Source organism: Orcinus orca, chromosome 10 (assembly GCF_937001465.1).
Source record: "Orcinus orca chromosome 10, mOrcOrc1.1, whole genome shotgun sequence".
NCBI lineage: Eukaryota > Metazoa > Chordata > Mammalia > Artiodactyla > Delphinidae > Orcinus > Orcinus orca.
This window is the reverse complement of record NC_064568.1, coordinates 38370969-38398517: the sequence shown is the minus strand read 5'-3', so window position 1 is coordinate 38398517 and position 27549 is coordinate 38370969. Positions and strand designations below refer to the sequence as shown.

General features: G+C 48.0%; 2 protein-coding genes and 1 pseudogene across 7 annotated transcripts in view; 1 reads left to right on the top strand and 2 right to left on the bottom strand.

Moving 5' to 3' along the window:
* The window catches only part of IP6K1 (inositol hexakisphosphate kinase 1), a 73657-nt gene extending 59595 nt beyond the window's left edge, over positions 1 to 14062 (bottom strand). Inside the window, exons 1-2 of one of the 6 annotated variants that reach the window (XM_033413107.2) lie at positions 13528 to 14050; positions 3582 to 3645 (exon numbers count right to left, since the gene is read on the bottom strand). The gene's annotated coding sequence lies outside the window, so the exon portion shown is untranslated. Of the gene's footprint in view, positions 1 to 3581; positions 3646 to 5700; positions 5719 to 13527 lie in introns of those variants that run through there. The other 5 variants (XM_033413109.2, XM_049716400.1, XM_012538260.3 and 2 more) reach the window with 5 other exon arrangements.
* LOC117198152 (cytochrome c oxidase subunit 2-like) lies at positions 10029 to 10710 on the top strand (annotated as a pseudogene).
* Positions 14063 to 15937: 1875 nt separating the features above from the next.
* Positions 15938 to 25585, bottom strand: CDHR4 (cadherin related family member 4). The gene is made up of 18 exons (XM_033413100.2): positions 22556 to 25585; positions 22270 to 22432; positions 22108 to 22190; positions 21491 to 21601; positions 20749 to 20852; positions 20418 to 20554; positions 19953 to 20136; positions 19703 to 19856; positions 19362 to 19455; positions 18883 to 19086; positions 18663 to 18802; positions 18278 to 18428; positions 17977 to 18197; positions 17593 to 17735; positions 17035 to 17091; positions 16846 to 16933; positions 16589 to 16616; positions 15938 to 16086 (listed from the first exon to the last, which is right to left on the bottom strand). Exons 1-18 carry the CDS (start codon positions 22835 to 22837, stop codon positions 16031 to 16033), a joined length of 2400 nt encoding a protein of 799 aa, XP_033268991.1. The 5' UTR covers positions 22838 to 25585; the 3' UTR covers positions 15938 to 16030.
* Between the last annotated feature and the right edge of the window lie 1964 nt (positions 25586 to 27549).

Below are 27549 nucleotides of genomic sequence, written 5' to 3'. Positions count from 1 at the left end.
TTTAAACTGCTAAATTTTGGAGTAATTGAATAGATAACAAATACACAAGTCTTTTCAGCAAATGGTGCTGGTACTGGGACAAGATATCCATACTGGTGGAGGGTGGGGAGGGAGTTTGAACCTCAACTTCAATCTTACACAATACACAAAAATTAATTCAAGGAGGATCAAAGACCTGAATGTAAAAGCTAAAACTGTAAAACTTCTAGTGAAAACACAGGCAAAATCTCCTGCACTTAGAGATAGGCAAGGGCACAGAAAGCAATAGCCATGAAAGAAAATATTGATAAATCAGACTTCAACAAAACTGAAAACTTCTAATCTTCGAAATATACTTATAAGAAATAAATAGGCAAGCCACCATGCACTGGCAGAAAATTTTCACAAACATATATCTGACTGGTATTCAAAATATAAAAAGAGCTCCTAAAACACAATAATAGATGGAAGTTAACAGTTCCATTTTTTTTAAATGGGCTGAAAATCTGAACAAGTATTGTACTTCACAAAGGAAATATACAAATGACCATTAAGTAGAGACACCAGTGCTCAACATCATCAGTAATCAGGTAACTGCAAGTTAAAACCACAAGGAGATATCATAATACTTTCACAAAAATGGCTAAAATTCAAAACACTGACAACACGCTAAATGTTGCTGAGGACGGGGAACAATCACAACTCATATATTCTTGGTCGGAATGTAAAATGGTACAACCATTTTGAAAAAGGTGTTAATGTTTCCTATAAAACAAGACATACATCTACCCTATGATCCAGCAATTCATTTCCCCTCAAGAGAAATGAATGTATATGTTCTCCAAAACCACTTGTACAAAAATGTTCACAGAAGCTTTACTTATAAGTCAAACCCTGGAAGCAGACCAGATGTCCATCAACAGGGGAACAGATCAACAAACTGGAATGTTCATGCGATGAAATACTTCACAGCAATAAAAAGGAATGAACCAATGATACAGGCAATAGCATGGATAAATCCCTAAACAGTATACTGCATGAAAGAAGCCCTATACAAGAGTACACAGGATATTATTCCACTTATATGAAATTTTAGAACAAGCCTAACTAATGTATGATGAAAAAAGTCAGAGAAGTTGTCTCTGGCTAGAACAGAACAGTGGTTTAATCACTTACATTAAAACAAACTGAAAACATAAGGTGGTAGCAACAAGAGAATTCTGTTAAGAAAATACTTATCAAATTATTAATAACTTGGGACCTCCCTGGTGATCCAGTAGGTCAGACTCCTAATTCAGGGGGCCCGGGTTCGATCACTGGTCGGGGAATTAGATCCCACATGCATGCTGCAACTAAGAGTTCGCATGCTGCAACTAAGAAGCCTGCATGCCACAACTAAGAGTCCTCCTGTTGCAACTAAGAATCCCACATGCCACAACTAAAGATCCCATGTGCCACAACGAAGACCCGGTGCAGCCAAGACCCAGTGCAGCCAATATTTATTTATTTATTAAATAAATAAATTGTTTTAAATTAATAACTTGTTATATAGTGCTGACAAACAGCAGTTTACCAGTTATCAATATATTACCTCTTTGCTCCAAACCCAAACATCATGGCCTGCTCTGCAAAAATGGAGCTAAACCCATTAAATATTTTCCTTTGCCAACTGATGTTAAACTTTATCAGTAGAGGACACGGGAGAGACACTGCAAAAAGAGGAGGCTTCTCTACATGGTTCCAGTATGCTCCTATCACCAGGCCCCTGCCAGCCAGTCAGCTCCCCGCACTGTCCAGTCACTGATGGGTGCCTGACACCTGCAATGCATAGTGGTCAGCAGCACGCAGTGTCCAGTAGCTTCCTCTAACACCTCACTCAAGCAGTTTTGCGGCAGAGTGGTTCCAGCAAGACACCCCTCCATAAATGGCTTTCTCTGACATCCAAGAGGGTAGATTTCCAGCAAGTTCTGGAGGATAGATTTCCAACATGTTCTGCCAGTGTGACACTACAATGACTTTCTCGGCCATCCAGTTAGTCATGGCCACCCTATCCTCCAACAAGATATGGATTTCAGTCCCAGAAGGGTATCTTCCTTAAGCACCCTGTATCAGCCCTACAGGTAGTAGCTATTCACTCTACTTCTTACTAGCCAACCCATCACTACTCCAATCTCCTGTTACCTGTTCAAATTACTGTGTGGTTTCTGAATGGACCCTGAAAGTTGTTTCAATGAGTTGAAAAGGCTAAGTAGCATACACCTAAAATGATAAATTTTATTACCTACATAAAATCCACATGCTTCTGCTTTATTCACAATCTACCAATGAAAAGTAATACAACATTGTAAACAGTCAAGTTAACATGTTTAAGGGCCTAAGGAGCCCTACCTGGTACATTCTGCTTCATGAAGTTACTCAAGCTTAATATTCAGCTCCCTGAAGCTAAAGGCAGCATTTTCTTTGGAGACACTCATGAAATAGCTAACACAACCACATATTTTATAATACACCTTCCAAAATACGGAAGAAACTTATCATTCATTTCACTTTCTATGCTAAAAAAATAATTGTATTTTTCATGCAGAATATCAAAAACCAAAACAGCCTAGGCATGCCCTGTGCTGGCCTGAAAAATCTAGTGTTCTACTTGGCCCTGACCCACACAATATCCTCCAGTTGAGCAGTCTTTATAAGTTTCAGAACACTTTTCACCAAATCAAGTTTGTGTCTAAGTCGCAATTATAAAGTCTCCAAATCAGTCGTGAACCATTAAAATAATATCTGCAAAAAAACCTTTTTAAAGTATATAATCAAATATATGCTGAGTACCCAAAATGAATGAGACCCTGTAGAATACTGTAGTAATAAGACAAACACAGTTCCTGCCCTCAGAAAACTGAAAGTGAGGATGGAGAGCAGGTAGAGAGGAGAGGCAAATAAGCAATTTTAAAAGAGTATGGGGCTTCCCTGGTGGCGCAGTGGTTGAGAGTCCGCCTGCCAATGCAGGGGACACGGGTTCGTGCCCGGTCCGGGAAGATCCCACATGCCGCGGAGTGGTTAGGCCCATGAGCCATGGCCGCTGAGCCTGCGCGTCCGGAGCCTGTGCTCCGCAACAGGAGAGGCCACAACAGTGAGAGGCCCGCGTACCGCAAAAAAAAAAAAAAAAAAAAGAGTATGATAGGGACTTCCCTGGTGGTCCAGTGGTTAAGAATCTGCCTTCCAATGCAGGGGATGCGGGTTCGATCCCTGGTCGGGAAACCAAGATCCCCCATGCCGCAGGGCAACTAAGCCCGTGCACTGCAACTACTGAGCCCGCGTGCCATAACTAGAGAGCCCACACACCACAACGAAAGATCCCGCATGCCACAACTAAGACCCGACGCAGCCAAATACATAAATTTTTAAAAATAACATTAGAAAAATAAAACAAGCTATAGGTTAACCATTTGACAAGCTTCCCCTTTATCTGATCAACACCATAAGGTAAAGAGATTAGGTATTGTCAATCCAATATTACAAGCAAAGTAGCAGAGAAATCAGATGACTTGTCTAAGTAAGGCTCCACAACTAATACTTGAAATACCAGCATTCACCTTCCTCACCTGGTTCCAAGAAGAGTTCCAAGATGGATCTTTTCAATCTAGTCTGGGGAGGCAGGCACCACTCCTGTACAGGATTGAGTGAGATTAGTACTCTAGGCAGTAAGTACACAGGGAGGTTCATTTGCCCAGAAAGTTTACTGCATTGGGTTTCCCTGGTGGCACAGTGTTTAAGAATCCACCTGTCAATGTAGGGGACACGGGTTCGATCCCTGGTCCGGGAAGATCCCACGTGCCGTGCCACAGAGCAACTAAGCCCGTGTGCCACAACTACTGAGCCTGCACTCTAGAGCCTGCGAGTCACAACTACTGAGCCCGCGCGCCATAACTACTGAAGCCCACGCGCCTAGAGCCTGTGCTCTGCAACAAGAGAAGCCACTGCCATGAGAAGCCCACGCACTGCAACGAAGAGTAGCCCCTGCTCGCTGCAACTAGAGAAAGCTCCCATGCAGCAACGAAGACCCAACACAGCCAAAAATAATAAATAAATTTATTTTAAAATTAAAAAAAAAATGATGTGGGGACCCCAAACCTTTCAGACACTAGAGACAACACTCCTGTGCCTTTTTCACACTACAAGGAAGCAAGGCCACAGAATGTGAGGAAGAGAAACTAAATAGTGGGGACACCATAAGTTTCAGAACCAGGCTTGCCCTTAAGAATATCACATATTTTCTCTACAACTTTAGACATCACCTAGAAACTGAACACAACATTGCCAAAGTCCCCACACTCTAAAATAATGTCTAAGACTCTGAAACCATCCCACCTGAAGAAAGCATGGTATCTGGAAACCTTCACATTATAGCTCCAACGTTTGGGTGATAATATAATCTTGGAGGGTTTCAAATCTCCCAGGAAATATGCTGAATGCTGACAACCAGCATCAATACATGGTCAGGAGAAAACTTTGAGAAGAGCGGCTGAAATTGTATCCTTAGGTAATATGGAAGAGAAAAAACCACAACATCTAAATCCAGTAGCAGTTGCTATTTGCATTATAAAACTAATTTATAAGCCAACTCAAAAGAAATGAGGTCTCCCACCTTCCCCCACTCTCTATCCTGGCAGAGGAGAAACCATACTGGCATCACCAGTTCAGCTACCAAGACAATGCTATAGTTCAGATGCAAGGCCTCTGTGGGGCTCCATTAACAACATCTGTTAAGACAAAATTTGAATTTTTTTTGTGGGGGGGGCCGTGTTGGGTCTTCATTGCTCCACGCAGGCTTTCTCTAGTTGTGGCGAGTGGGGGCTACTCTTCATTGCAGTGCACAGGCTTCTCATTGTGGTGGCTTCTCTTGTTGCAGAGCATGGGCTCTAGGAATGAGGGCTTCAGTAGCTGCAGAACGCGGGCTCAGCAGTTGTGGTGCGTGGCCTCAGTAGTTGCGGTGTGCGGGCTCTAGAGCGCAGGCTCCGTAGTTGTGGCGCACAGGCTAAGTTGCACTGCGGCATGTGAGATCTTCCCAGACCGGGGACCGAACCCATGTCCCCTGCATTGGCAGGTGGATTCTTAACCACTGAGCCACCAGAGAAGTCCAAAATTTGAATATTTTAATAGGGAAAACTGAAGTAATAATAATACATAAAAACAAAAAAATTGACTTGGGAAGAAAGTACAGCCAAGCAATGCTGTCAGTATACCAAAGCCACTCACATAGTCTTCAGCAGACCCAGCAGTCAGACTGGATACAGGGAGCAAAGGGTACAGTTATCAAAAGGCTCCAAGATGAGCCCAAAGGAGAAACAAAGTCCTCTGCATAGCTTTTAGGGCTTATCAGTCAAATGAAGAATATCGGAACCAATTATCTGAACTTTTTTCTAACAAAGGATTTTACCTTAATCTCAGGTTGTACGAGGACTAGAAAATCGACCTGCTTTGTTCAGGGGGTATGACCCTAACTACAGTCTTATACTTGAAAAGATAAAATTCTTAAAGGAAAGTTGGTTTTGATTTGCTTTCATCACCTTCAGATAAGGATTTTTACCCTCAATAAGTTTTACAAACAGCTCCAAGATCCTTCGCCCTCCCACAGGGCCAGTATTTCAATAAGGACCACATATAGCAATAAGGTTTGCTCACAGCACAGATTATAGTTTCCCAAGTAAAATGCTTACCTACCTAAAGCCCAATTTCCCAGGTATCAGGCCAGGGTGCACAGCTGTTGAGGAGGAAAGGAAAAGTTGTCCACATTTAAAAGATGAGGAAACTAGGGACTTCCTTGGTGGTCCAGTGGTAAAGAGTCCACCTTCCAATGCGGGGGACGCACGTTCGACCCCTGGTCAGGCAACTAAGCCCGCATGCCACAACTATTGAGATTGCGCACCTCAACGAGAGGGAAAACCTGCACACCACTAGAGAGAAGCCCGTATGCCTCAACTCGAGAGAAACCCGAGCAGATGCACACCGTAACGAAAAGATCCCGCATGCCTCAACAAAGATCCCGTGTGCCGCAGCGAAGAACCGATGCAGCCAAAAAAAATAATAAGGAAAATAAATAAAATAAATATTTTTTAAAAACTGATATATCATTTAAAAAAATAAAAGATGAGGACACTAAAGCACACAGAAGGTAATCAGATGAAAGCTAAAGTAGGAAAAGGAAAGCTTTATTTGGCCCACTTTATAATAGGTTATGAATCTAAACATTCGTCTAAGCTCACAACAAATATGAAATGCATGTTACTCTTCTTTAAAAAGAGCAAGTGAGGGAATTCCCTGGCCGTCCAGTGGTTAGGACTCCATACTTTCACTGCCGAGGGTCCGGGTTCGATCTCTGGTTGGGGAACTAAGATCCCACAAGCCACGCAGCACGGCCAAGGGGAGGAGGACGGAACAAGCATTTCACTCTAGAAAAACAAACATCAAGATCTATTTTGTATAAAAAACAAATTATATAGTAGCTTTATTCATAACTGTCAAAACTTAGAAGTAACCAAGATGGCCTTCAACTGATGAACGGATAAATAAATGGTGGTACACCCACACAATGGATTATTCAGCACTAACAAGAAATGAGCTATCAAAGCTCTGTAAGGACATGGAGAAATCTTAAATGTACATTACTAAGTAAAAGAAGCCAATCTAAAAAGGCTACATACTGTATGACTCTGACTACATGACATTTTAGAAAAGGAACAGTAAAAAGATCAGTGGGACTTCCCTGGTAGTCCAGTGGCTAAGTCTCTGTGCTCAAAATGCAGGGGCCCAGGTTCCATCCCTGATCAGGGAACTAGATCCCACGTGCCGCAACTAAGAGTTCACATGCCGCAACGAAGATCCCGCGTGCAGCAACTAAGACCCAGCACAGCCAAATAAATAAATAAAATATTTAAAAAAAAAAAAAGATTAGTGATTGCCAGAGGCTGAGGGAGAGGAAGGGATGAACAGAAGAACAGAGATTTTTTTTAGGACAGTGGAACTATTCTGTATGATACTATAATGGTAGATATATGTCGTTATACATTTGTAAAAACCCATAAAAGGTACATAAACTACAGACTTTGAGTGATAATGATGTGTCAATGTACGTTCATCAACTGTAGCAAATGTACCACTCTGGTGTGGAATGTTGATATGTATGAGTGGGGCCTAGGAGTATATGGGAACTCTCCACTCAAATTATGCTATGAACCTAAAACTGCTCTAAAAAACAAAATCTATTTTTTATCTTTTTAAACAATTTTTATTTATTTATTTAAGTTTTGGCTGCATTGGGTCTTCATTGCTGTGCACAGGCTTTCTTTTGAGGCGAGCAGGGGCTACTCTTGGTTGCGGTACGCAGGCTTCTCATTGAGGTGGCTTGTCTTGTTGCAGAGCACAGGCTCTAGGCGCACGGGCTCAGTAGTTGTGGCTCACGGGCTCTGGAGTGCAGGCTCAGTAGTTGTGGCACATGGGCTTAGTTGCTCCGCGGCATGTGGGATCTTTCCAGACCAGGAATCGAACCCATGTCCCTTGCACTGGCAGGCGGATTCTTAACCACTGTGCCACCAGGGAAGTCCCAAAATCTATTTTTTTTAAAGCCAATTTTTTTGTTTTGTTTTTGCTCTTTTATTTTGTTTTTTTGGGCCATGCTGTGCGGCATGAGGGATCTTAGGTCCCCAACCAGCGACTGAACTCATGCCCCCTGCAGTAAAAGCACACAGTCTTAACCACTGGACCGCAAGGGAAGTCCCCCAAGAGCCAAATTATTCAAATGTTCTAATTTTTTATCTGGGTGGTTGTTAGGTATATACAGGTGTAAAAAATCATGTAATTTTGTGTACTTTATATATATTTTATGCTTCAATAAAAGTTACTTTAAAAGAAGACAAAAATTTAACAGGGAAATCTAATCATTTGAGGGGCAAAAAAAAAATATGTACTTAAACAAACAATGAAGCAGAGCCTATTTATCATGACAAGGCATGGGCACTGTCTGAGCACTGATACTCCCTGGCTGTGTGGCCTAAACATTATTCTCACTTCATTTCGTCAAATGTAAAGTGAATGTACTACTACTTGTCTCATAGGTCTATTAAAAAAGAAATTCCTTCTCTTATCCACTTAGTTATTCAAAAGAAAAACATGAAGACCAGGGAATAAAGATTCCAATCAAGCAAGAGGAATACTACATATTAGTTCTCTCTCCCAACAAACTATAAAAAATACAGTAAACTGGGGACTTCCCTGGTGGTGTAGTGGTTAAGACTCTGCGCTCCAAATGCAGGGGGCCCGGGTTCGATCCCTGGTCAGAGCACTAGATCCCACATGCATGCTGCAACTAAGAGTTCGCATGCCACAACTAGAAGATGTGTCCTAAGGTAATTGCTTCTTCACTTTAAGCCGTTTGGCTCATGAAAGGTTTCATAGGAGCACTCTACTTCCATCTGAAAGCACTCTACTTTCATTGGAAATCAAGGGAAATATGTATTACAGCTGAAACAAGATGGCAGCGTGTCACCTGATTCAACCTCAGCTGGGAATGTATACCAGGCAATTCAAATTTTTCACCATTTCTGGTCTGCAAAGGGTTTTCTCTGATCACTGGAGTGGCTCAAATTTTAATTCATCACCAAACTTTAAAATCAGGAAATTTCACATGAAAATCCAGATTTCTGGTTTTCCTTTAAAAAAAAAAACCCCCAAAATCACAAGATCTGGTAACACAACAACTGGCTAAAACTAAGAAACAGTGCCCCTTTTCCAATAGCGCCTGTGGTTGCTAGATCACCGAAGTCCCCACCACTCACCACTGTCCTTACACCCTGCTTCCCTAATTTACTGCCAGCTAGCCCTTGATGTAAATGCATCGTTTACCAACCCAGATGCTCATAATATACTGATCTTCGTATGATCAGTCCTAGTCACAGCAGTATTACTCCTATTGTCACTACCCGTCTTAGCAGCTGGAATTACCATACTATTAACTGACCAGAACCTAAACACAATCTTCTTTGATCCTGCAGGAGGGGGAGACCCAATCCTGTATCAACATCAATTTTGATTCTTTGGTCACCCCAAAGTATATATTCTAATCCTTCCTGGCTTCGGAATAATTTCACACATTGTAACCTACTACTCGGGAAAAAAAGAACTTTTCGGGTATATGGGAATAGTCTGAGCCATAATTTCTATCGGGTTCTTAGGCTTTATCGTATGGGCTCATCATATATTCACAGTTGGTATAGATGTTGACACACGGGCATATTTTACATCAGCCACTATAATCATTGCTATCCCCACAAGAGTAAAAGTCTTTAGTTGATTAGCAACACTTCACAGAGGGAATATTAAATGATCCCCCGCTCTAATATGAGCCTTAGGTTTTATTTTCCTCTTCACAGTAGGTGGCCTAACTGGCATCGTTCTAGCTAATTCATCACTAGACACTGTTCTTCATGATATACTACGTAGTCGCCCACTTTCACTACGTACTTTCAATAGGAGCTGTCTTCGCCATCATAGGAGGATTTGCCCACTGATTCCCACTATTATCGGGATACACACTTAACTCAACATGAGCAAAAATCCACTTTATAATTATATTCGTAGGTGTAAACCTAACATTCTTCCCATAACATTTCTTAGGCTTATCCGGCATACCTCGACGATATTCCGACTACCCAGACGCCTACACAACATGAAACACTATCTCATCCATAGGCTCTTTCATCTCACTAACAGCAGTTATACTAATAATTTTCATTATCTGAGAAGCGTTTACATCCAAACGAGAAGTATTAACAGTAGACCTCACCTCCACAAACCTTGAGTGACTAAATGGGTGTCCGCCGCCATATCACACATTTGAAGAACCAGCATACGTCAACCCAAAATGATCAAGAAAGGAAGGAATCGAACCCTCTCTAATCGGTTTCAAGCCAACACCATAACCACTATGTCTTTCTTCATAAATGAGATATTAGTAAAACCTTACATAACTTTGTCAAAGTTAAGTCACAAGTGAAAATCCTGTATATCTCCATGGCATATCCCTTTCAACTAGGCTTCCAAGATGCAACATCACCCATTATAGAAGAACTCCTACACTTCCACGATCATACATTAATAATTGTTTTCCTAATTAGCTCCCTAGTCCTCTATATCATCACCCTAATACTTACAACCAAACTAACACATACCAGTACAATAGACGCCAAAGAGGTAGAGACTCTTTGAACTATCCTTCCAGCCATCATTTTAATTCTAATTGCCTTACCCTCCCTACGAATCCTCTACATAATAGATGAAATTAATAACCCTTCTCTCACTGTAAAAACAAGAGGCCACCAATGATACTGAAGCTACGAATACACCGACTATGAAGACCTAAATTTCGACTCTTACATAATCCCAACATCAGACCTAAAACCAGGAGAGCTACGACTACTAGAAGTGGACAACCGAATAGTCTTACCCATAGAAATAACAACCCGAATGCTAGTCTCCTCCGAAGACGTATCACACTCATGAGCTGTGCCCTCCCTGGGCCTAAAAACAGATGCAATCCCTGGACGCCTAAACCAAACAACCTTGATATCAACACGACCAGGCTTATTCTATGGGCAATGTTCAGAAATCTGTGGCTCGAATCATAGTTTTATACCAATCGTTCTCAAACTAGTACCTCTAGAGAACTTTGAAAAATGATCTGCATCCATACTATAATCTGATTAAGAAGCTAAACTAGCATTAACCTTTTAAGTTAAAGATTGAGAGCCGGGCTTCCCTGGTGGCACAGTGGTTGAGAGTCCGCCTGCTGATGCAGGGGACACAGGTTCGTGCCCCAGTCCGGGAGGATCCCACATGCCGCGGAGCGGCTGGGCCCGTGAGCCACAGCCGCTGAGCCTGCGCCTCCGGAGCCTGTGCTCCGCAACGGGTGGGGCCACAACAGTGAGAGGCCCGCGTACCACAAAAAAAAAAAAAAGTGGCATCTTAGCCAGGAAGCGGGTTGAGTCGCATAGCCCCTTCTGAGATGCAGAATTGCTTTCTGTTCTCAGGCTTCAGTCATGCACTTTGAGCAAGTTCTACTGCCTCCTGCAGAATGAGGAATGGGCCTCCATAAGGTGCTAGAGTGCAAGCACTCCAGGCAGCGTAGGAGGTGGAGATCCATGGCCAAATTCTCATTTCTACTTGCCCATTCCCTCCATTTCCCTATTTAATTAGAGGGTGTTCTAACTCAGACAAATTTAGCACATTTTTGTAAACGTTTAGTCCTTATCTACTACATGCAGGTACAAGACACAAAAACACAATCTCTATAGGAAAGGGGTTAGGTCTAATCAGAGAAAACAATTATTCTCAAAAGAGTATATACTGTGTTTTTTTGTTTGCTTGTTTGGTTTTTTAATAAGGGCAATGATACTACTGCAGTTCAGAGGGAGTGGAGTATTCCCAAGAACTGGAATGTTTCGGGAGTGTTTCATAAAGGAGGTAGGAGGGATGTGAGCTGGACTCTGGAGAAAAGAGAAGTGACACTGAAGGCAAAGAGGGGCAAAAGCCAATGGATTAGCTGGTAAAAGGATCTGTCTAAGTAAATATCATGTATGGAATGTTTACCAAACCATCTGGTTAGTGGGGTTAGGACAAACCCTGAAGAGGTGGGTTGCGGCCAGCTGGGCAGCAGCACCTTAAATGCCACATTAGGACATCAGATCTCATCCCATAAGTCTGCAGCAGTTTGACTTTGGTGTAGGATCTCCATAGTTGTGAATTATGTCTGTTGCTCATGATAGTTAAAAGTGTTGACATTTACAGGTGAATTATGTAAATACAAAGTTAAAGTAGATGGAAGGGCCACTATTCTAACATCCCTACTCATCTGCACTTAAAAATGCCCAGCACAGAAGTACTGCTATTAATAACATACACTGAATCAAGCAAGCATCATCCAATACTCATAAGTATTCATGAGGCAGTAAAAGCATTAAACAAAGGCAATAAAGTTCTTGGATATTCTATAATTTCCTTGGGGCAGCAATTCTAACACAGGGTTAGACTACGAATGGACTTTAATGGACCCCCTGACCTCCCTAAAATTGCATGCAAAAGTTAGTGTAGTGAAGTTGACTGAGTGGATCTGTCTCTTTCTATATCTCTAAGAGGTCAGATACCCAAAATATGTTAAGAGCCTAACTTAGGGTTGTTTTAATAGAAAACAGCGAGAATCTGGGGACTTCCCTGGCGCTCCAGTAGTTAAGACTTCGCCTCCCAATGCAGGGGGTGTGGGTTCCATCCCAGGTTGGGGAGCTAAGATCCCACATGCCTCACAGCCAAAAAACCAAAACAGAAAACAGAAGCAATATTATAACAAATTCAATAAAGACTTTAAAAATGGTCAACATCAAAAAAAATCTTTAAAAAAAAAGGAAAGAAAACAGCGAGAATTTAACCCTGTGGCAGCCTTAACTTTCTAAAGGAAGTGTTAATGGGGGGGGGGGGGTTGGGGGGAAGTTAGATTGAGGCCATTTTGAGAAGTTCCTAATATTTTCATATCTCCCTCCTTTCTTGTAAAGAACTGCCCAAGGAACTAGTCTCCCCAAAATCAAAACTCATTCAACATTCAAAAAATGGCCCAAGGGAGGGTAATAAAATATCTAAAAACTACTCACTCAACTTCTCTCTCTTCTCACAAGTAAGGGAAACAGCAAGAGGCCACCAGCTGCCTCTGGTTTCAGCATCTTCTCCAAAAAGATCTCCTGACCAAACAGCTAGTTTCCTTCAAAATAACACATTCTGAGGCGACAAGATCCTGACACAAACCCACAAAGTATTGTTGCTTGACTTCTTAGTCGTCTCAGGCAGGCTTGCTGTAAGACCATATACAGGAGCCTATGCTGAGAAGCCAAAGGACCACAGGGAAAGAGAAATGTGTTTTGGAACACTCAGAACTCTTCCTAGACCTGCACACCTTGCCCAGCGTCTCTAACCCTCCTACCCTCACAAGAAGTGGGGGCTGGCGGTCTGTTTTCATTGCGCAAGATACATTTACTCTATTAAAAGTTAATTTGGCATTCACGAAACAAAAAGAAGTTTCATTTCTTTTTCTGATTCTAGCACACTCCCACATTTCCTCTGTCTCCTGATTACACTTGCCAGATTATCTCTTTAGGAGATAAAATCAATCAACTCACCACCATAATATTCACTTTCTCCCAGAGGCAAAAGAGCCTTACCACAACTCCAAAGAGTGGTGGTCCAGAACCAAAGAAATTCTGTCCCAAAATAAAATTCGGGCATCATGAACATTTAACCAGGCCCTTCAGGAAGAAGCAAACGGTAAGCTCCGAGAAGCACAGAAGGCAGGCACCGGGCAGAGGGCCTTCGCCCTGTCAGAATCACAGGGCCGTCACACTGGCCTGCCTGGTTCGCGGGGGCTTTCGACTGTTTCGTCTAGTCTTAGTCTCAAGCGGTCTGAAAGTCAGTCGCAGGAGCGACATCTAAGAAAATGGTACGTGTGTTTCTCACCTGGGAACAACACAAGACCCCGGAGAGCATCAAGCTGGCACTGGACACGTTTCAGCGCTGCGGGTCAGCGGAGCCCAGGGCTGTAGTCACAGAAACTAGTTTCCCGCTACACCTCGGGAGCGGGGCTCTCGGACCTCCACCCCGAGGCCGTCCTCCGACCTCGGCACCAGCATCTAGGAGGCTCCACGGGCGGCCCGTCAGGACGATCGAGCGATGCTCAGCCGATACCCCTTCCCTGCGCGCGCCAGCTCCAACCCCGCGCCCGCCGCCGCCCGCCCCGCGGCGTCAGGCCGGTCTTTCGGCCCGGCTCCTGTCACTCACCGGCCGGCCCGGGCAGCGGGCGCCCACGGCTCCCCACGGGAGCTGGGCCCCCCGGGCCTCCAGGTTTCGACCCGCCCCCTGGCAGGCAACGCAGGTGGCTAAGCCCCGCAACAGCGGCCCCACACCGGCCGCTCAGACCACCTCCCGGCGCTGCCCACTAGGTACGGATCAACAACAAGATGGCGGCCAGCCGAGGGGGCGGGGGCCGGGCGTCATAGTAACCTGGACGGCAAAGAACCCGCCCCCGGCTCAGAATATCCCCAATCAACAACCTCTTTGCCCGACGCCCAGGAGAGTGCCTCCCGCTGACAGGTCGGCCAGCTTGTCAGTCAGACCCTGCCTCTCGCGGCCCGTGCCGAACGCCTCAGCACGTGACTGTGACGGCACGGGTTGGCGCATGCGCGCCGTTCCCGGAGTTGCTGGCGGCAGAGCTTTCACGGGGTACTCCCGAGTCTGTAGCACCCTTGGCATCTCTTAGTATGCCGCCCCCGTGCGCAGCCGGCAGCGTCTTCTTCCACGCATGCTTAGGGAATGTTTGCTGTGTGCTACATCCCTTTTTTTTTAAATCACTCACCCTAGAAGGCAGGACTTGTCCCTCCCTAGTGAGGAAGCTGAGGCTCAGAGGGGGAGGCCGGGCCAAGGTTACACCACCTCTGGAAATGTAAGCACCAGGTTTCGTGCCTCCTCTTACCGGCTCCAGTGTATAATGCCCTCTTCCCAGCGGCTTCCCTAGGTTTGCCCTTCATCAGCCTTTTGTGCTGCCCCAGCAGTCCCTGGCCTGTTGCCCACGTTTGTCCTGCCTGGAGTTCAGTCCCCAATTCAGTCCCCAGCACAAGCCCTGGCACACAGCGGGCACTCTTTCTTCCTACCCTAGAGCATCTCGTCTTGACTTCTTATAACATCTTTTGCCCTGGATTGTCATGATCTGCCCCCGAGGCCAACTATGAGTTTTGGGAAGACCGTTACCCCCCATGCAGAGAACCTAGCCCTGGGCTTGGCATCTGATGCAGTCGCACAGCCTGACCCACATCAAGTACCTGGACTAGCTAGTTTTGTTACTATTGAGGCTTGGTTGCCCCACCTGCGGAATGAGGATAAAAATTAAGCTCCTCAGAGATGAGGATTTAATAAGCCCTTAGAGCAGGGTAAAGTGCTCAGAAAAAATCCACCTGCAACCCCTTCCAGTAAGGGCCTGCTGTCAAGTTGCTGGCCCTGAGGCCAGCTCTAACACCCTCACTTTATTGGAAGCACCGTGAAGCATATTTTTCCCACAGAAGGCACTCAGCTTCTCCCTCCACCTGGGGTACCATAACTGGCTCAGTAAGGGAGGATCTCTGGTACCCTAAGATGGTTCAAGTCCACAGACCTGACAGAGGGGAGAAGATTGAGAGAACTTGGGGACACCACAGTAAAGGTAGCCTCCACCAAGACAGCAGGTCCTCTGGGAGAGCTGTCAGTAACCTGAGACCTGATGCCAGGCTGGGTATTGGGAGTGAGCTAGCACTGCACCCAACAGAACCCCCCCTCCTGCAGGCTACTGTAGGCCACCCGGCCATGTGCAGCAGCTCAGCTCAGCACAGGGAGGACAGAGGGCCCTGGAACTAGAAGAAACAGATAAGGAGGAAATGGGAACACCTGCTCAAAAGGGGGCTACTCTCAATCCCTCCATGGCCACCCATGCCACAGGGTGCTCAAGTCTGCACCAACCCTCACCTCAATGCAAAAGCTCCAGATCCTTTTCAAGAAAACCTCCACATACAGTTGGCAAACTGCCCTGGAAGTTGGTGGGGCTCTCAAACGAACAATGCTCTCCTTTCAGTGGGAAAAGGAAGCTCTTGGGCCCTTCCCATCTGCCAGAGCAGGTGTCCTCTGAGGGGACAGGCCAACTGGAGGCCCCCTCAGTCCCCCTCAGTCACTGGCAAGGATAACAGCTTCTTACATTTCAGAGCATTGTACAATGCCTTCTTAAAAGAAAAATAACCTCACTACTCCCTACAATGTTTCCACAAGACAGGGCATTCTCCAAGTGAGAACAAGGAAGCACAGATCTCAGAGCTTCTCCCACATGTAAGTTACAAGGCTAGGACTCTTCTCTTTGTAATTTTGTTTATTATTGAATCAACTTGAAAACACATAATCATGTGAAGAAGAAATTCCACAAATATGATGCAGCTTCTTGGCCTCAGAGCCAGCGCCGGGCTCCTGTGTGCGTGTTGAACAGGTAATCTCTGCCTGTACCTAAGCTCAGATGGTCAGGGGAGAGGGAGGGTACTGCTGGCTTCAGCAGAACTACCTCCATCCCCTAAGGACAGGGAAAGGTATTCCAGGACCCTTGGTGTGACCCCCTCCCTTCTGCTTGATCCAGCTTGTCCCCTCCCTCCTTTCTCAGCACATCCTTTGAGGTCTGGCTCAAATGCACAGGAGCATCCATGATTCCCCAAAACTGGACACCAGCTCCCCTAAGCCCAGTGCCAGATTACTCTGCTATAATTCACGGTGACAGTGGAGCATTTGGGGGCCTCTTCCCTCACCACCTTTCCCCCTTTCCCCCATGGGCAGGAACCAGATCACGTTCGCCAGGTGTTTGGCAAACACTGGCTGAGGGGTGAGTGGGGGTGAGAAGAGACCCCATTCAGGGAAACAGTAGATAGGATGCCTGGTGGGAGGCAGAGATACTGAAATGGGGTATGGAAAGAAAGTGGACCCAAGTAGAGAATGGTTTGGAAAGAGGGGGACTCACGGGGGTCCTGTGCTCTGCCATCAAAATGCTGCTGAGGTGAAGAATGAGAGGGTGCAATGAGTTGAACCCTGCCCATGGGGAGCAGGTGGAGGCCTGCCCCCAGAAGGGTCAGGAGCCCACCTGCCTCCTCCATGCTGATGGTGCTGGTATGGGCCCTCCCACAGGAAGAGCCATCCATGGGAAAAGGGGCAGGCTTGGCAGGGGAGCACTCTGCAGCAGCCTCAGTGCCCACTGCACAGGATGGTAGGTTGACATACCAGGCTCATGACACTGCTGGGTGCCTGGGGTGTCTCCATCCTCAGTGCCTCCATGAACCCCTCAACGGACCCCTCAGTTCCCTGGATACTGGGACAGAGTAGGAGCTGGAGTACAGGATAGGGCTCTGGGCCCCAGCCTGAGTTTAAGAGATGTACTTCCAGGCATAGAGGTATGCAAAGGAGGCTTACCTGTTCAGCAGTAGAGCCTGGGTTGGTTTGCTTGGTACCTGTAGCACCTGGGCCAACCTAAAATGCCAGGAGGAGGGACCAAGCAGTGAGAGCAGCAGACCTGCTGGCTCCAGAAACCAGCACCATTCATCTGCCCCTTTTATTGGGGATAGCCTATGTCTGTATGCAGTGCCCACATTGTTACTCCCACCTACCCCTGGGTTCAGTCCTGTGCTCACAAGAAACTCAGAGTCTAAGGGGAAGGTCAGGTTTCAAATGCAGGGCAGGGGTCAGAAATAGGCATAAATGCCCAATGCATGACAGACTCAGATTCTAAAGCCCTGGGCCTCATCTCATTCCAGGACTGGGTTCTGCCAGCGATGGAGACAACTTTCTCCCAGTGTATCTCTGCCTCTAACCTGATGACCACTGGAAGGAGAGCAGTCCCGAATATCAGTTTGTCTGCTCATCAACTTGGGCAATCTTGGGTAAAACCAGCTATCACAGATGCGATCCATCTGCGATCCAGCCCCCCAGTGGGCTGGGGGGAGGCAGTCAGTACAGGGATAGCAACCCTACCCCCACAGGAGCCTGCTGAGGAGCCAGCCCAGAGCCAAGAGGAGAAGGGCACTGGTCACTGTCAGCACCACCACAAACCAGGGCTCCGGCTGCCAGAAAGCCTCCGTGTCTGTCACAAGCAGAGGTGTCATCATTGAAGTCACCTGAAATGGGGCCACAGCTTCACCACTGCCCTACCAAAATGCCCTGATCATCCAGCCTTCAAAGCCCTCCAAGGGCTGGGCCACCCCGCACCCCAGATTTCTCTTCTGTATTGCCAGGCTCTTTGCACTCAGCAGTTCCCTCCAAAATGCCTTCCCCCATCGTTCCACCTGGAAAACTAGGTCCCTGCATCCTCCAAGATCCTTTCTTCCCACCCACCAAGGGCCTGAGGACCCCCCTCACTGTGGCTCTGTGGGTGCTGGTGGCCACTGTGCTGGCCCTCCAGGGAACTAGATGCACAATGACAGTGGCTGTGGTGCTGAGGTGGGGGGTGAAGGGACCTGCATCGGCCACACGGATCAATAGCTCATAAGTATGGGGCTGCTCTGGCCAGGAGGGCCCCAACATGAGGTCGTTGAGCACCAGGACAGCTCCTTGCAGACTGAATTGGCTCCAACTATTCCCTGAAAACAGAGTGGCAGAAGAAGGGGACCATTGCTGGCCTGCCTCTCCCCCACAGCCCAGTGGTCCCCTTGGCCCTCACCTCCCACAATGCTGTAGGAGAAAGCCAGGCGCTGTGGCTCTTGGGGCACCCGACATGACACCCTGGTCACCTCCATGCTGCGGCCCAGGTGAGTGTGGACGGTGAGCTCCTGAAATGGGGGCTCACACTCGGGGGCATGGTCGTTCACATCCTGCAGGCAGGTAGTCAGATCACCCACTCCCAAACCCCCAGGCCAGCCCCTCAGCCTCCTCCCACCACAGCCAGAACCTTGGTATCAGGCAACAGGTTCCAAAGCTTTCCACAGTGAGACCCCACCCCTCTCCAGCCAACCAGTGGAGGAACCTGAGACAGAGTGCAAAAGCAGAAGGCCAGAGGGAGATATGAACTCTTTCCAATTCTTTCCAAGGCTTCGGGGCTCAATTACCTCCACCTCAATGGTAATTGTGCAAGAGCCTGAGCGGTGGCAGGTGGGGTCCTGGTCTTGGCTATGGTCAGTCAGCAGGACAGTGAGCCTGTGGAACTTCTGCAGCTCATAGTCCAAAGGCCCCAGGAGGCGAACCTCCCCTAGAAGGGGTGGCCACTGCCTCAGCTTGCAGAGTCCACTCTGGCTTCACCCCTCCATCCCAGCCCTGGGGTGGGAGTACCGCTGAGACGGTCCACAGCAAAAGTGGCAGACCCGCCAGGGGTGGAGTACTCAATGCTGTCGTGCGGGTAATCCATGTCCTTGCCCACCACAGAGCCCAGAAGAGCGTGGGGCCATGCATCCTCACGAACCCGGAATGTGCGTGGGACACAGGCTGGGGCGAACTCGTTGACAGGTGTTACCATCACCAGTACTGGCACCTCAGCTGGAAGCCATCTGGCAGTCAGGGAGCTGGCCTGGGTTGCCCAGCCCTGCCCTGGCGGCTTAAGGAGGTAGAGGCTCTGGAAGGAGGAAGGACAATAGCCCTCCCCTGCCAAGGGGTCTCAGCGAGGAGAAATGTGCCTCTGCCAGGGGTCTTTGGTGGAGACAACCCTGCCCTATTGGTTTCTGAGGGAGGAGAGATGACCCCATCCTGAGAATAGGAAGAAGGGTATAGAAGAACCCGGTCCTGAATGTCCAGGCCTGGGCATGGTCACTCACTGGTCATCAGAGGCTGACCACCATCAAGCACCAGGATGGAAGCTGCATGATGAAAGCAGGCGCCAGGAGTGTCACAGTCCAGTGTGGCATTCACCTAGTCAGAGGGGCCAGAGGGTGATGCCCAGCCAAGGCCTGGGAGAGCCTTGAGCCACACTGGGCTGCCTCAGGCCAGGTTACTCACAGATAGCCTACCCTGACCCTCCGTTTTCCAGACTGTAAAGCAGGTTGGCTCCACCACCATCTCCTTCACCCTCATGGTCTCTGCTCCCGCAGACCATTGGCCCACCCCCCCTTCCTGTTCAAGCACTCTGCACATGGGTCTGGGATCGGGGACTGGGCACCTCCAGGACTCTGTCTTGAAGGCAGAGGCTGGCTGCGCCAGCAGGGCTGTGGAACAGTAGCTGGTAGTCCAGGGTGGAGCCAGGAGAGTCCGGGTCAGTGCAAGTGAAGGTATTCAGCACGGTGCCCACAGGCGTGGTCTCGGGGATTTGAGTCCTGGGAGCAGAGGGCAGGGCGGCAGGGCGGGAGCTGGGGCTGGGCGGCGAACCATGGCTCTACCCAATAGCCAAGGTAAGGCTCCCATATACTCACGCCAGCAGCGCTGGTGTGCAGCGCGGGGGCCAGCGGTTGACCGACTGCACGTCCACCTTGAAATCAAGCTCGGCGCTGGCCCACGGCCGGAGACGCTCAAAGGCCTTCACCCGCAGCCTAGTGACCGCGGCGTCTGGGGCTTGCGCCAGCTCCAGGGGCGACGTTGTCCGGACCACTCCGTCGACTGGGCGGGTTGGGAGGGCGGGGGACGCAGAGTTCGGCCCCGCCCCCACCTCAGTCCAGTTCCCACCCTCCCACGGATCCGCTGGCGGGGGAGGGCGCAGAGACTGACCACTTGGCCGCCTCCTCCAAGGCTCGCTTCTAACTTCGGGCCCCCAAACGCGACCTCGCCCCAGTTTCTGCCTCGGCACCAGGCTCGTTTACTCAACAGAGCGATGAGGTAGTGCGGGTCGCTTCTAGACCAGCCGCAGAGGCATCCCCTTACCCGCCCTCCGTGCCCCTCACCGCGTCCGATGGAGAAGAGCCGGCAGGGCACTGGAGAGAGGATCTCGTAGCGCACATCGAAGCCCCGGGCCTGGACCTGAACCACCTTACTTCCGGGGACCAGGTTCTCCGGGATGGTGATATTCTGGGCTTGCTGCCTGGACCAAAATGGGGGCACTGGCTCCTACTTTCTCCCGCCACCCCGGCGGGGTCTGCGGACCCCTCCCCTGGGTCTTCCCTGGTACAGGAGCCAGCTGGGGATGCTCAAGCAGCCCCACACCTTAACCCTACTCCTAATTCCCTGGGGCTAGGTCCTGCCTTCCCCACTGTTCCCAGGGTAGGGGAACCTTACAGGAAGGAGACCTGGCTGGAGGGAGCAGGCAAAACTTTCACTGTCAGCATCCCACAGCAGCTTCGGCCTTGTCCAAAGTTCACCAGGATCTGAAGCTGGAAGACCTGCGGTGCACACAAAACAAGAAGGGAACCACGGTGTGTGTCTACCTGTATATCTGTGCCCAGTCGTCCCTTCAAATAGGCAGCGCCACCTCAGGACCTCCGCAAGGAACCCCGACACTCACTCCTCCCTATGACCTGTCACTCTGCTGACAGATATTCCTTTGTGTCTCACTCTTCTGGGTCATAAGTCCTTCTCTTAGGATGCATACAGCCCCCAAAAGAGTAATATATGAATCATTCACAATGTGAATTATCATCTTAGAGTTGCTAAGAGTCAGTCAATAAGACGTGGAAGTTTTAAAGAAGGAACTTCTCTAACCTCCTCCAGACTACACTAGGCACTGTACCCAGAGCTTTCACTTCCTGTGTGACTGCTCAGAACTTTCTCCTTTCTATAAGGGGCACCATGGGCTCCTGGAGCCAGGGATCCCTCTTCTTTCTAGAACTCCAGAGCCCAGCACAGAACCAGGCCAAGGTGGGAGTACAGCCAGCATGGGGCAGCAGGTACAGGTATGGGCTATGTCTGGAAAAGGCAGCATGATTGAGGAGGTCAGGAACAAACAAACTTCCAGGAGGTAGTGGCTCTGCCCATTTTATGCCCAATTCATGGATATCTCCAGGTCCCAAGTCATGCTCACCTTTTGAGCCTGGCCTTTGAGGCCCTGGGATGGCGCCTGCAGCCAACCCTGCCCATTGATAGAGAAAGGTCCAGGGAAGTATGGCGGATCCTGGGCACTGGTGATGCTCATCTGACAGGACAGAGATGCTGGAGGCCCCTTCCCCAACCCTCAGTGCCCCAAGCATCCCTGTCAAAGTCCCCCAACAACCCAGCAGGTAGCTGCCCACTCTCAACTCTCCCATACCCTGCCACTGCCACTCTAGCCTGGGCTCCCCCGGGCCCTGATCCTCAATCCTCTCTGCTTTTAAACTAATTATTTTGTTTTTAATCTAGATTTCTTTTGGAAATCTGATACAGAAATTTCATGATACAGAAATTTCATGAAGAATTCAGAAGAATTTAAAGAAGAACTCAGCCCCTGAGATGTCCCTATGGGAACAGCCATAGTCATTGGGGGTGGGCAGCCCTCAGTGGCTCTCTCCAAAAACATGCATCATTGCTGAGGCTCAGCTGTAGACTAAAGAATCCTTCTGCAGGCTATGCTTGGCCAGGCAGGGGCTGGGCTTGGACTGCGCATCTCCCCCCGACCCTCCATCCTACCCCCCACCACCACCACTGCCCATGTGCAGGGCTCACCTGGGCTCCCTGGCCTGGGAGCAGCAGAGTGTACAGCCGGGCCCCAGGTTTGACAGTTTCTGGCACCTGAATGATTTCCCCAGCTGGCCAGAGGGGAGGTCATGGGGGGTTCTGTTCAGGTCATGCCTGCCCACACCCCCTGCCTGCTGTCCCTGGCCTCACCTGGGCTGGCAAATCGACCAGCACACTGGATATGGCCAGGGTCCCGCTGCACATCCACAGACAGTGGCCCCTCCATCACATGGTTGCCACATGTGAACCGCAGCTGCAGTTCATAGTGGTTCACTGTCAGGGCATCCAGCCGGGCCGAGCTGCTCAAGGTCATCTGTGGCAGGAGGCAGTGCCCTGTGGGGCCTAGGATCTCCATCCCCCTATGCCACCTCTGGCTTTGTGAATTTAGGGTCTGTCCTTGTTCCCCCATGGTCCCCAGTTGTGCCCATGACCCTACCTTGCCCACATAGATCCCCTGCCATCTAGTTAGGCTAGGTGGGTTGAAGAAGGTGGTGGGTGGCTGCACATGGAGCAACTCCAGGGTGGGTGTGTGTGAAGAGCAGTTGAAGGAGAAAGACTGAAGGATGGTGCCAGGTCCCTGGCTCTCAGAGACATTTATGAACCAGGGCAGGGAGTGGAGGTCTGTGAGGAAGAGATGATTCAGGCTGGAGGCCCCCATTCTCATGGAACCATATACACAATCAGAGTCCCTCCTTTCTGCCTTAGGGCCTGGCCACATCCTGGAAACAAGCAGCCAAAGTCCTTCCTTGTCCCCCACATCCAACCATGGGTCAGCTCATTTCACAGACTGGGAGTGAGAACTTGGTCGAGGAAGCAGCCAAGAGAAGGAATGAGGGTCAGGGATACAGATCTTTGCCATTTCCTGGCTCCCCCCACCCCCTGTCCTCCATGGTAGCTTATCTGAGAGGGATCAAGACTCCACTGTGGAGTCAGGGGGTGAGAACTGGAGTTCCCCCACCCACCAGCTCCTCACCAGAGACAACCAGAGCAAGAAGAAGCACCAGGGGCCTGAGCAGCACCATAGTGGCCTGAAGATACAGACAGCAGAGGAGACTACAGAAAGCCAGAAGTGTTTGTCAGGCCCACCCCGTTGCCAGGTCAGTTGCTCAAACAAAGCTGGGCCTCCAAGATTCTAGCCCTGCCCATCCCTAGTGACTGAGCTCTAGACTCTACAGCCATCAAGAGGCCTGGAAAACTCCATTTTTTTTCACTGCTCCCAATGAATTCCCCTATTTATTACTAGAATTCAAAGGAGATGTGAGGGGAGAAGGATCAAGCTTCAGATAGGGAAACTGAGGCTCAAGGAAGTCTTGGTCATGCAGTCCTTGGAGACAGAGCAAGCACAGAACCCAGGAAAACTGGGCCCAGGACCTGCTACCCCACAGAGTCTGAACTCCAGCTGCCCACTCCCATTAGAACGTTATCTGCCTAGGGACTTCCCTGGTCGTGCAGCAGTTAAGAATCCACCTGACAATGCAGGAGACACAGGTTCGATCCCTGGTCTGGGAAGATCCCACATGCCACGGAACAACTAAGCCCGTGCACCACAACTACTGAGCCTGCGCTCTAGAGCCCATGAGCCACACCTACTGAGCCTGCGTGCCACAACTACTGAAGCCCGTGCGCCTAGAGCCCATGCTCCACAACAAGAGAAGCCACTGCAAAGCCTGTGCACTGCAACAAAGAGTAGCCCCCGCTCACCGCAGCAATGAAGACCCAACACAGCCAAACAAAAAAAAGAAAAAAAAAGAAAGAACATTATCTGCCTATAAAACCTGAGCCCAACCATCAACAAAATCTCTCAAAACCTGTGTACATTAAACAAACAAAAGGTATCCTTGGTGACAGAAATAAAAATGGTGGTTACTTTTGGGGGTATCAATTGGAGGGGGCAAAAAGTGGCTTCCTGGAGTGGCTGGTGATATTCTATATCTTGATCTGGGTGACAGTTGCACAGGTGTCTACAGATTTTAACATTTATAGTGCTGTACCTTTGAGAGTTGTCTGTTCATTTTATTTACATTATATGTCAATGTTTAAAAGGTTGTCTACACATGCCCTCTCCAGTTCTTCACCTCTCACTCTCTTTTCTACCCACTATAGTTGAGCTTGTCCCTCTCTCCATAAAAATGCCCTTGTTGGGGTCCTCAGAGACCTTCAAACTGCAGTTTATTCTCTACTCTTACCGCCTCGGCAGCATTTGATGCTTGCTCCCCTTGGCTCCTAAGTGCCCACACTCTCTCAGCTTCCTCCCACCTCTCTGGCTGCTCCTGCTCAGTTCCTTTGCTGGTTCTGCTTCATCGTCCCTACCTCCACCCAGTGGAGTGTTCCAGGGCTCAGTCCTGACTGCTGCCATCCTCTGTCCACCTTCCGCCTCACATCCAGGCACATGGCCTTAAACACCATCCACTCAGATTGGTTCAAGATGGCGGAGTTGAAGGACGTGCACTCACTCCCTCTTGTGAGAGCATCAGAATCACAATTAGCTGCTGAACAGTCATCAACAGGAAGACACTGGAACTCACCAAAAAAGATACCCCACATCCAAAGACAAAGGAGAAGCCACAGTGAGATGGTACGAGGGGCGCAATCACAGTAAAATCAAATCCCATAACTTCGGGGTGGGTGACTCACAAATGGGAGAACACTTATACCACAGGAGTCCGCCCACTGGAGTGAAGGTTCTGAGCCCCACGTCCGGCTTCCCGACCTGGGGGTCCGGCAACAGGAGGAGGAATTCCTAGAGAATCAGACTTTGAAGGCTAGAGGGATTTGATTGCAGGACTTCGGCAGGACTGGGGGAAACAGAGACTCCACTCTTGGAGGGCACACACAAAGTAGTATGAGCATTGGGACTCAGGGGAAGGAGCAGTGACCCCATAGGAGACTGAACCAGACCTACCTGCTAGTGTTGGAGGGTCTCCTGCAGAGGCAGCGGGTGGCTGTGGCTCATCATGGGGACAAGGACACTGGCAGAAGAAGTTCTGGGAAGTACTCCTTGGTATAAGCCCTCCCAGAGCCCGACATTAGCCCCACCAAAGAGCCAGGTAGGCTCCAGTGCTGGGTCACCTCAGACCAAACAACCAATAGGGAGGGAACCCAGCCCCACCTATCAGCAGACAAGCAGATTAAAGTTTCACTGAGCTCTACTCAGCAGAGCAACACCCAGCTCTACCCACCACTAGTCCCTCCCATCAGGAAGCTTGCACAAGCCTCTTAGATAGCCTCATCCACCAGAGGGCAGACAGCAGAAGCAAGAAGAGCTACAATTCTGTAGCCTGTGGAAGGAAAACCACATTCACAGAAAAATAGACAAAATGAAAAGGCAGAGGACTTTGTACCAGATGAAGGAACAAGATAAAACCCCAGAAAAACAACTAAATGAAGTGGAGATAGGCAACCTTCCAGAAAAAGAATTCAGAATAATGATAGTGAAGATGATCCAGGACCTCGGAAAAAGAATGGAGGCAAAGATGGAGAAAATGCAAGAAATGTTTAACAAAGACCTAGAAGAATTAAAAAACAAACACCTAGAAGAATTAAAGACCAAAAAACAAACAGAGATGAACAATACAATAACTGAAATGAAAAGTACACTAAAAGGAATCAATAGCAGAATAACTGAGGCAGAAGAACAGATAAGTGACCTGGAAGACAGAATGGTGGAATTCACTGCTGCGGAACAGAATAAAGAAAAAAGAATGAGAAGAAATGAAGACAGCCTAAGAGACCTCTGCGACAACATTAAATGCAACAACATTCGCCTTATAGGGGTCCCAGAAGGAGAAGAGACAGAGAAAGGGCCAGAGAAAATATTTGAAGAGATTACAGCCGAAAACTTCCCTAACGTGGGAAAGGAAATAGCAACCCACGTCCAGGAAGCTCAGAGAGTCCCAGGCAGGATAAACCCAAGGAGAAACATGCCGAGACACATAGTAATCAAATTGACAAAAATTAAAGACAAAGAAAAATTATTGAAAGCAGCAAGGAGAAAACGACAATAACATACAAGGGAACTCCCATAAGGTTAACAGCTGATTTCTCAGCAGAAACTCTACAAGCCAGAAGGGAGTGGCATGATATACTTAAAGTGATGAAAGGGAAGAACCTACAACCAAGAGCACTCTGCCCGGCAAGGATCTCATTCAGATTCGATGGAGAAATCAAAAGCTTTACAGACAAGCAAAAACTAAGAGAATTCAGCACCACCAAACCAGCTCTACAACAAATGCTAAAGGAACTTCTCTTAGTGGGAAACACAAGAGAAGAAAAGGGCCTACAAAAACAAACCCAAAACAACTAAGAAAATGGTAATAGGAACATACATATCGATAATTACCTTAAACGTGAATGGATTAAATGCTCCAACCAAAAGACACAGGCTTCCTGAATGGATACAAAAACAAGACCCATATATATGCTGTCTGCAAGAGACCCACTTCAGACCTAGGGACAGATACAGACTGAAAGTGAGGGGATAGAAAAAGATATTCCATGCAAATGGAAATCAAAAGAGAGCTGGAGTAGCAGTACTCATATCAGATAAAATAGATTTTAAAATAAAGAATGTTTCAGGCTTTATAATTTCGGTGAAATTATAAAGATCAGAGCAGAAATAAATGAAATAGGAACAAAGAAAACAATAGCAAAGATCAATAAAACTAAAAGCTGGTTGTTTGAGAAGATAAACAAAATTGATAAACCTTTAGCCAGACTCATCAAGAAAAAGAGGGAGAGGACTCAAATCAATAAAATTAAAAATGAAAAAGGAGGGGCTTCCCTGGTGGCACAGTGGTTGAGAGTCCGCCTGCTGATGCAGGGGACACGGGTTCGTGACCCAGTCTGGGAAGATCTCACATGCCGCGGAGCGGCTGGGCCCGTGAGCCATGGCCGCTGAGCCTGCGCATCTGGAGCCTGTGCTCCACAACAGGAGAGGCCGCAACAGTGAGAGGCCCATGTACCACAAAAAAAAAAAAAAAAAAGCAAAAATGAAAAAGGAGAAGTTACAACGGAAACTACAGAAATACAAAGCATCCTAAGAGACTACTACAAGCAACTCTATGCCAATAAAATGGACAACCTGGAAGAAATGGACAAATTCTTAGAAAGGTATAACCTTCCAAGACTGAACCAAGAAGAAATAGAAAATATGAACAGACAAATCACAAGTAATGAAATTGAAACTGTGATTAACAATCTTCCAACAAACAAAAGTCCAGGACCAGATGGCTTCACAGGTGAATTCTATCAAACATTTAAAGAGCCAACACCCATCCTTCTCAAACTCTTCCAAAAAATTGCAGAGGAAGGAACACTCCCAAACTCATTCTACAAGGCCACCATTACCCTGATACCAAAACCAGACAAAGATACTACAAAAAAAGAAAATTATAGACCAATATCACTGATGAATATAGATGCAAAAATCCT

What these genes read in the sequence shown, in the direction of transcription:
- CDHR4 (XM_033413100.2), bottom strand. Translation starts at nt 22,837, where the DNA reads ATGTGGCCAGGCCCTAAGGCAGAAAGGAGGGACTCTGATTGTGTATAT. An exon ending in TCCCAGGCCAGGGAGCCCAG is followed by an intron (nt 21,602 to 22,107) that starts GTGAGCCCTGCA and finishes CTGTCCTGTCAG; the next exon opens with ATGAGCATCACCAGTGCCCA. An exon ending in CAGGCTCTACTGCTGAACAG is followed by an intron (nt 16,934 to 17,034) that starts GTAAGCCTCCTT and finishes ACTCTGTCCCAG; the next exon opens with TATCCAGGGAACTGAGGGGT.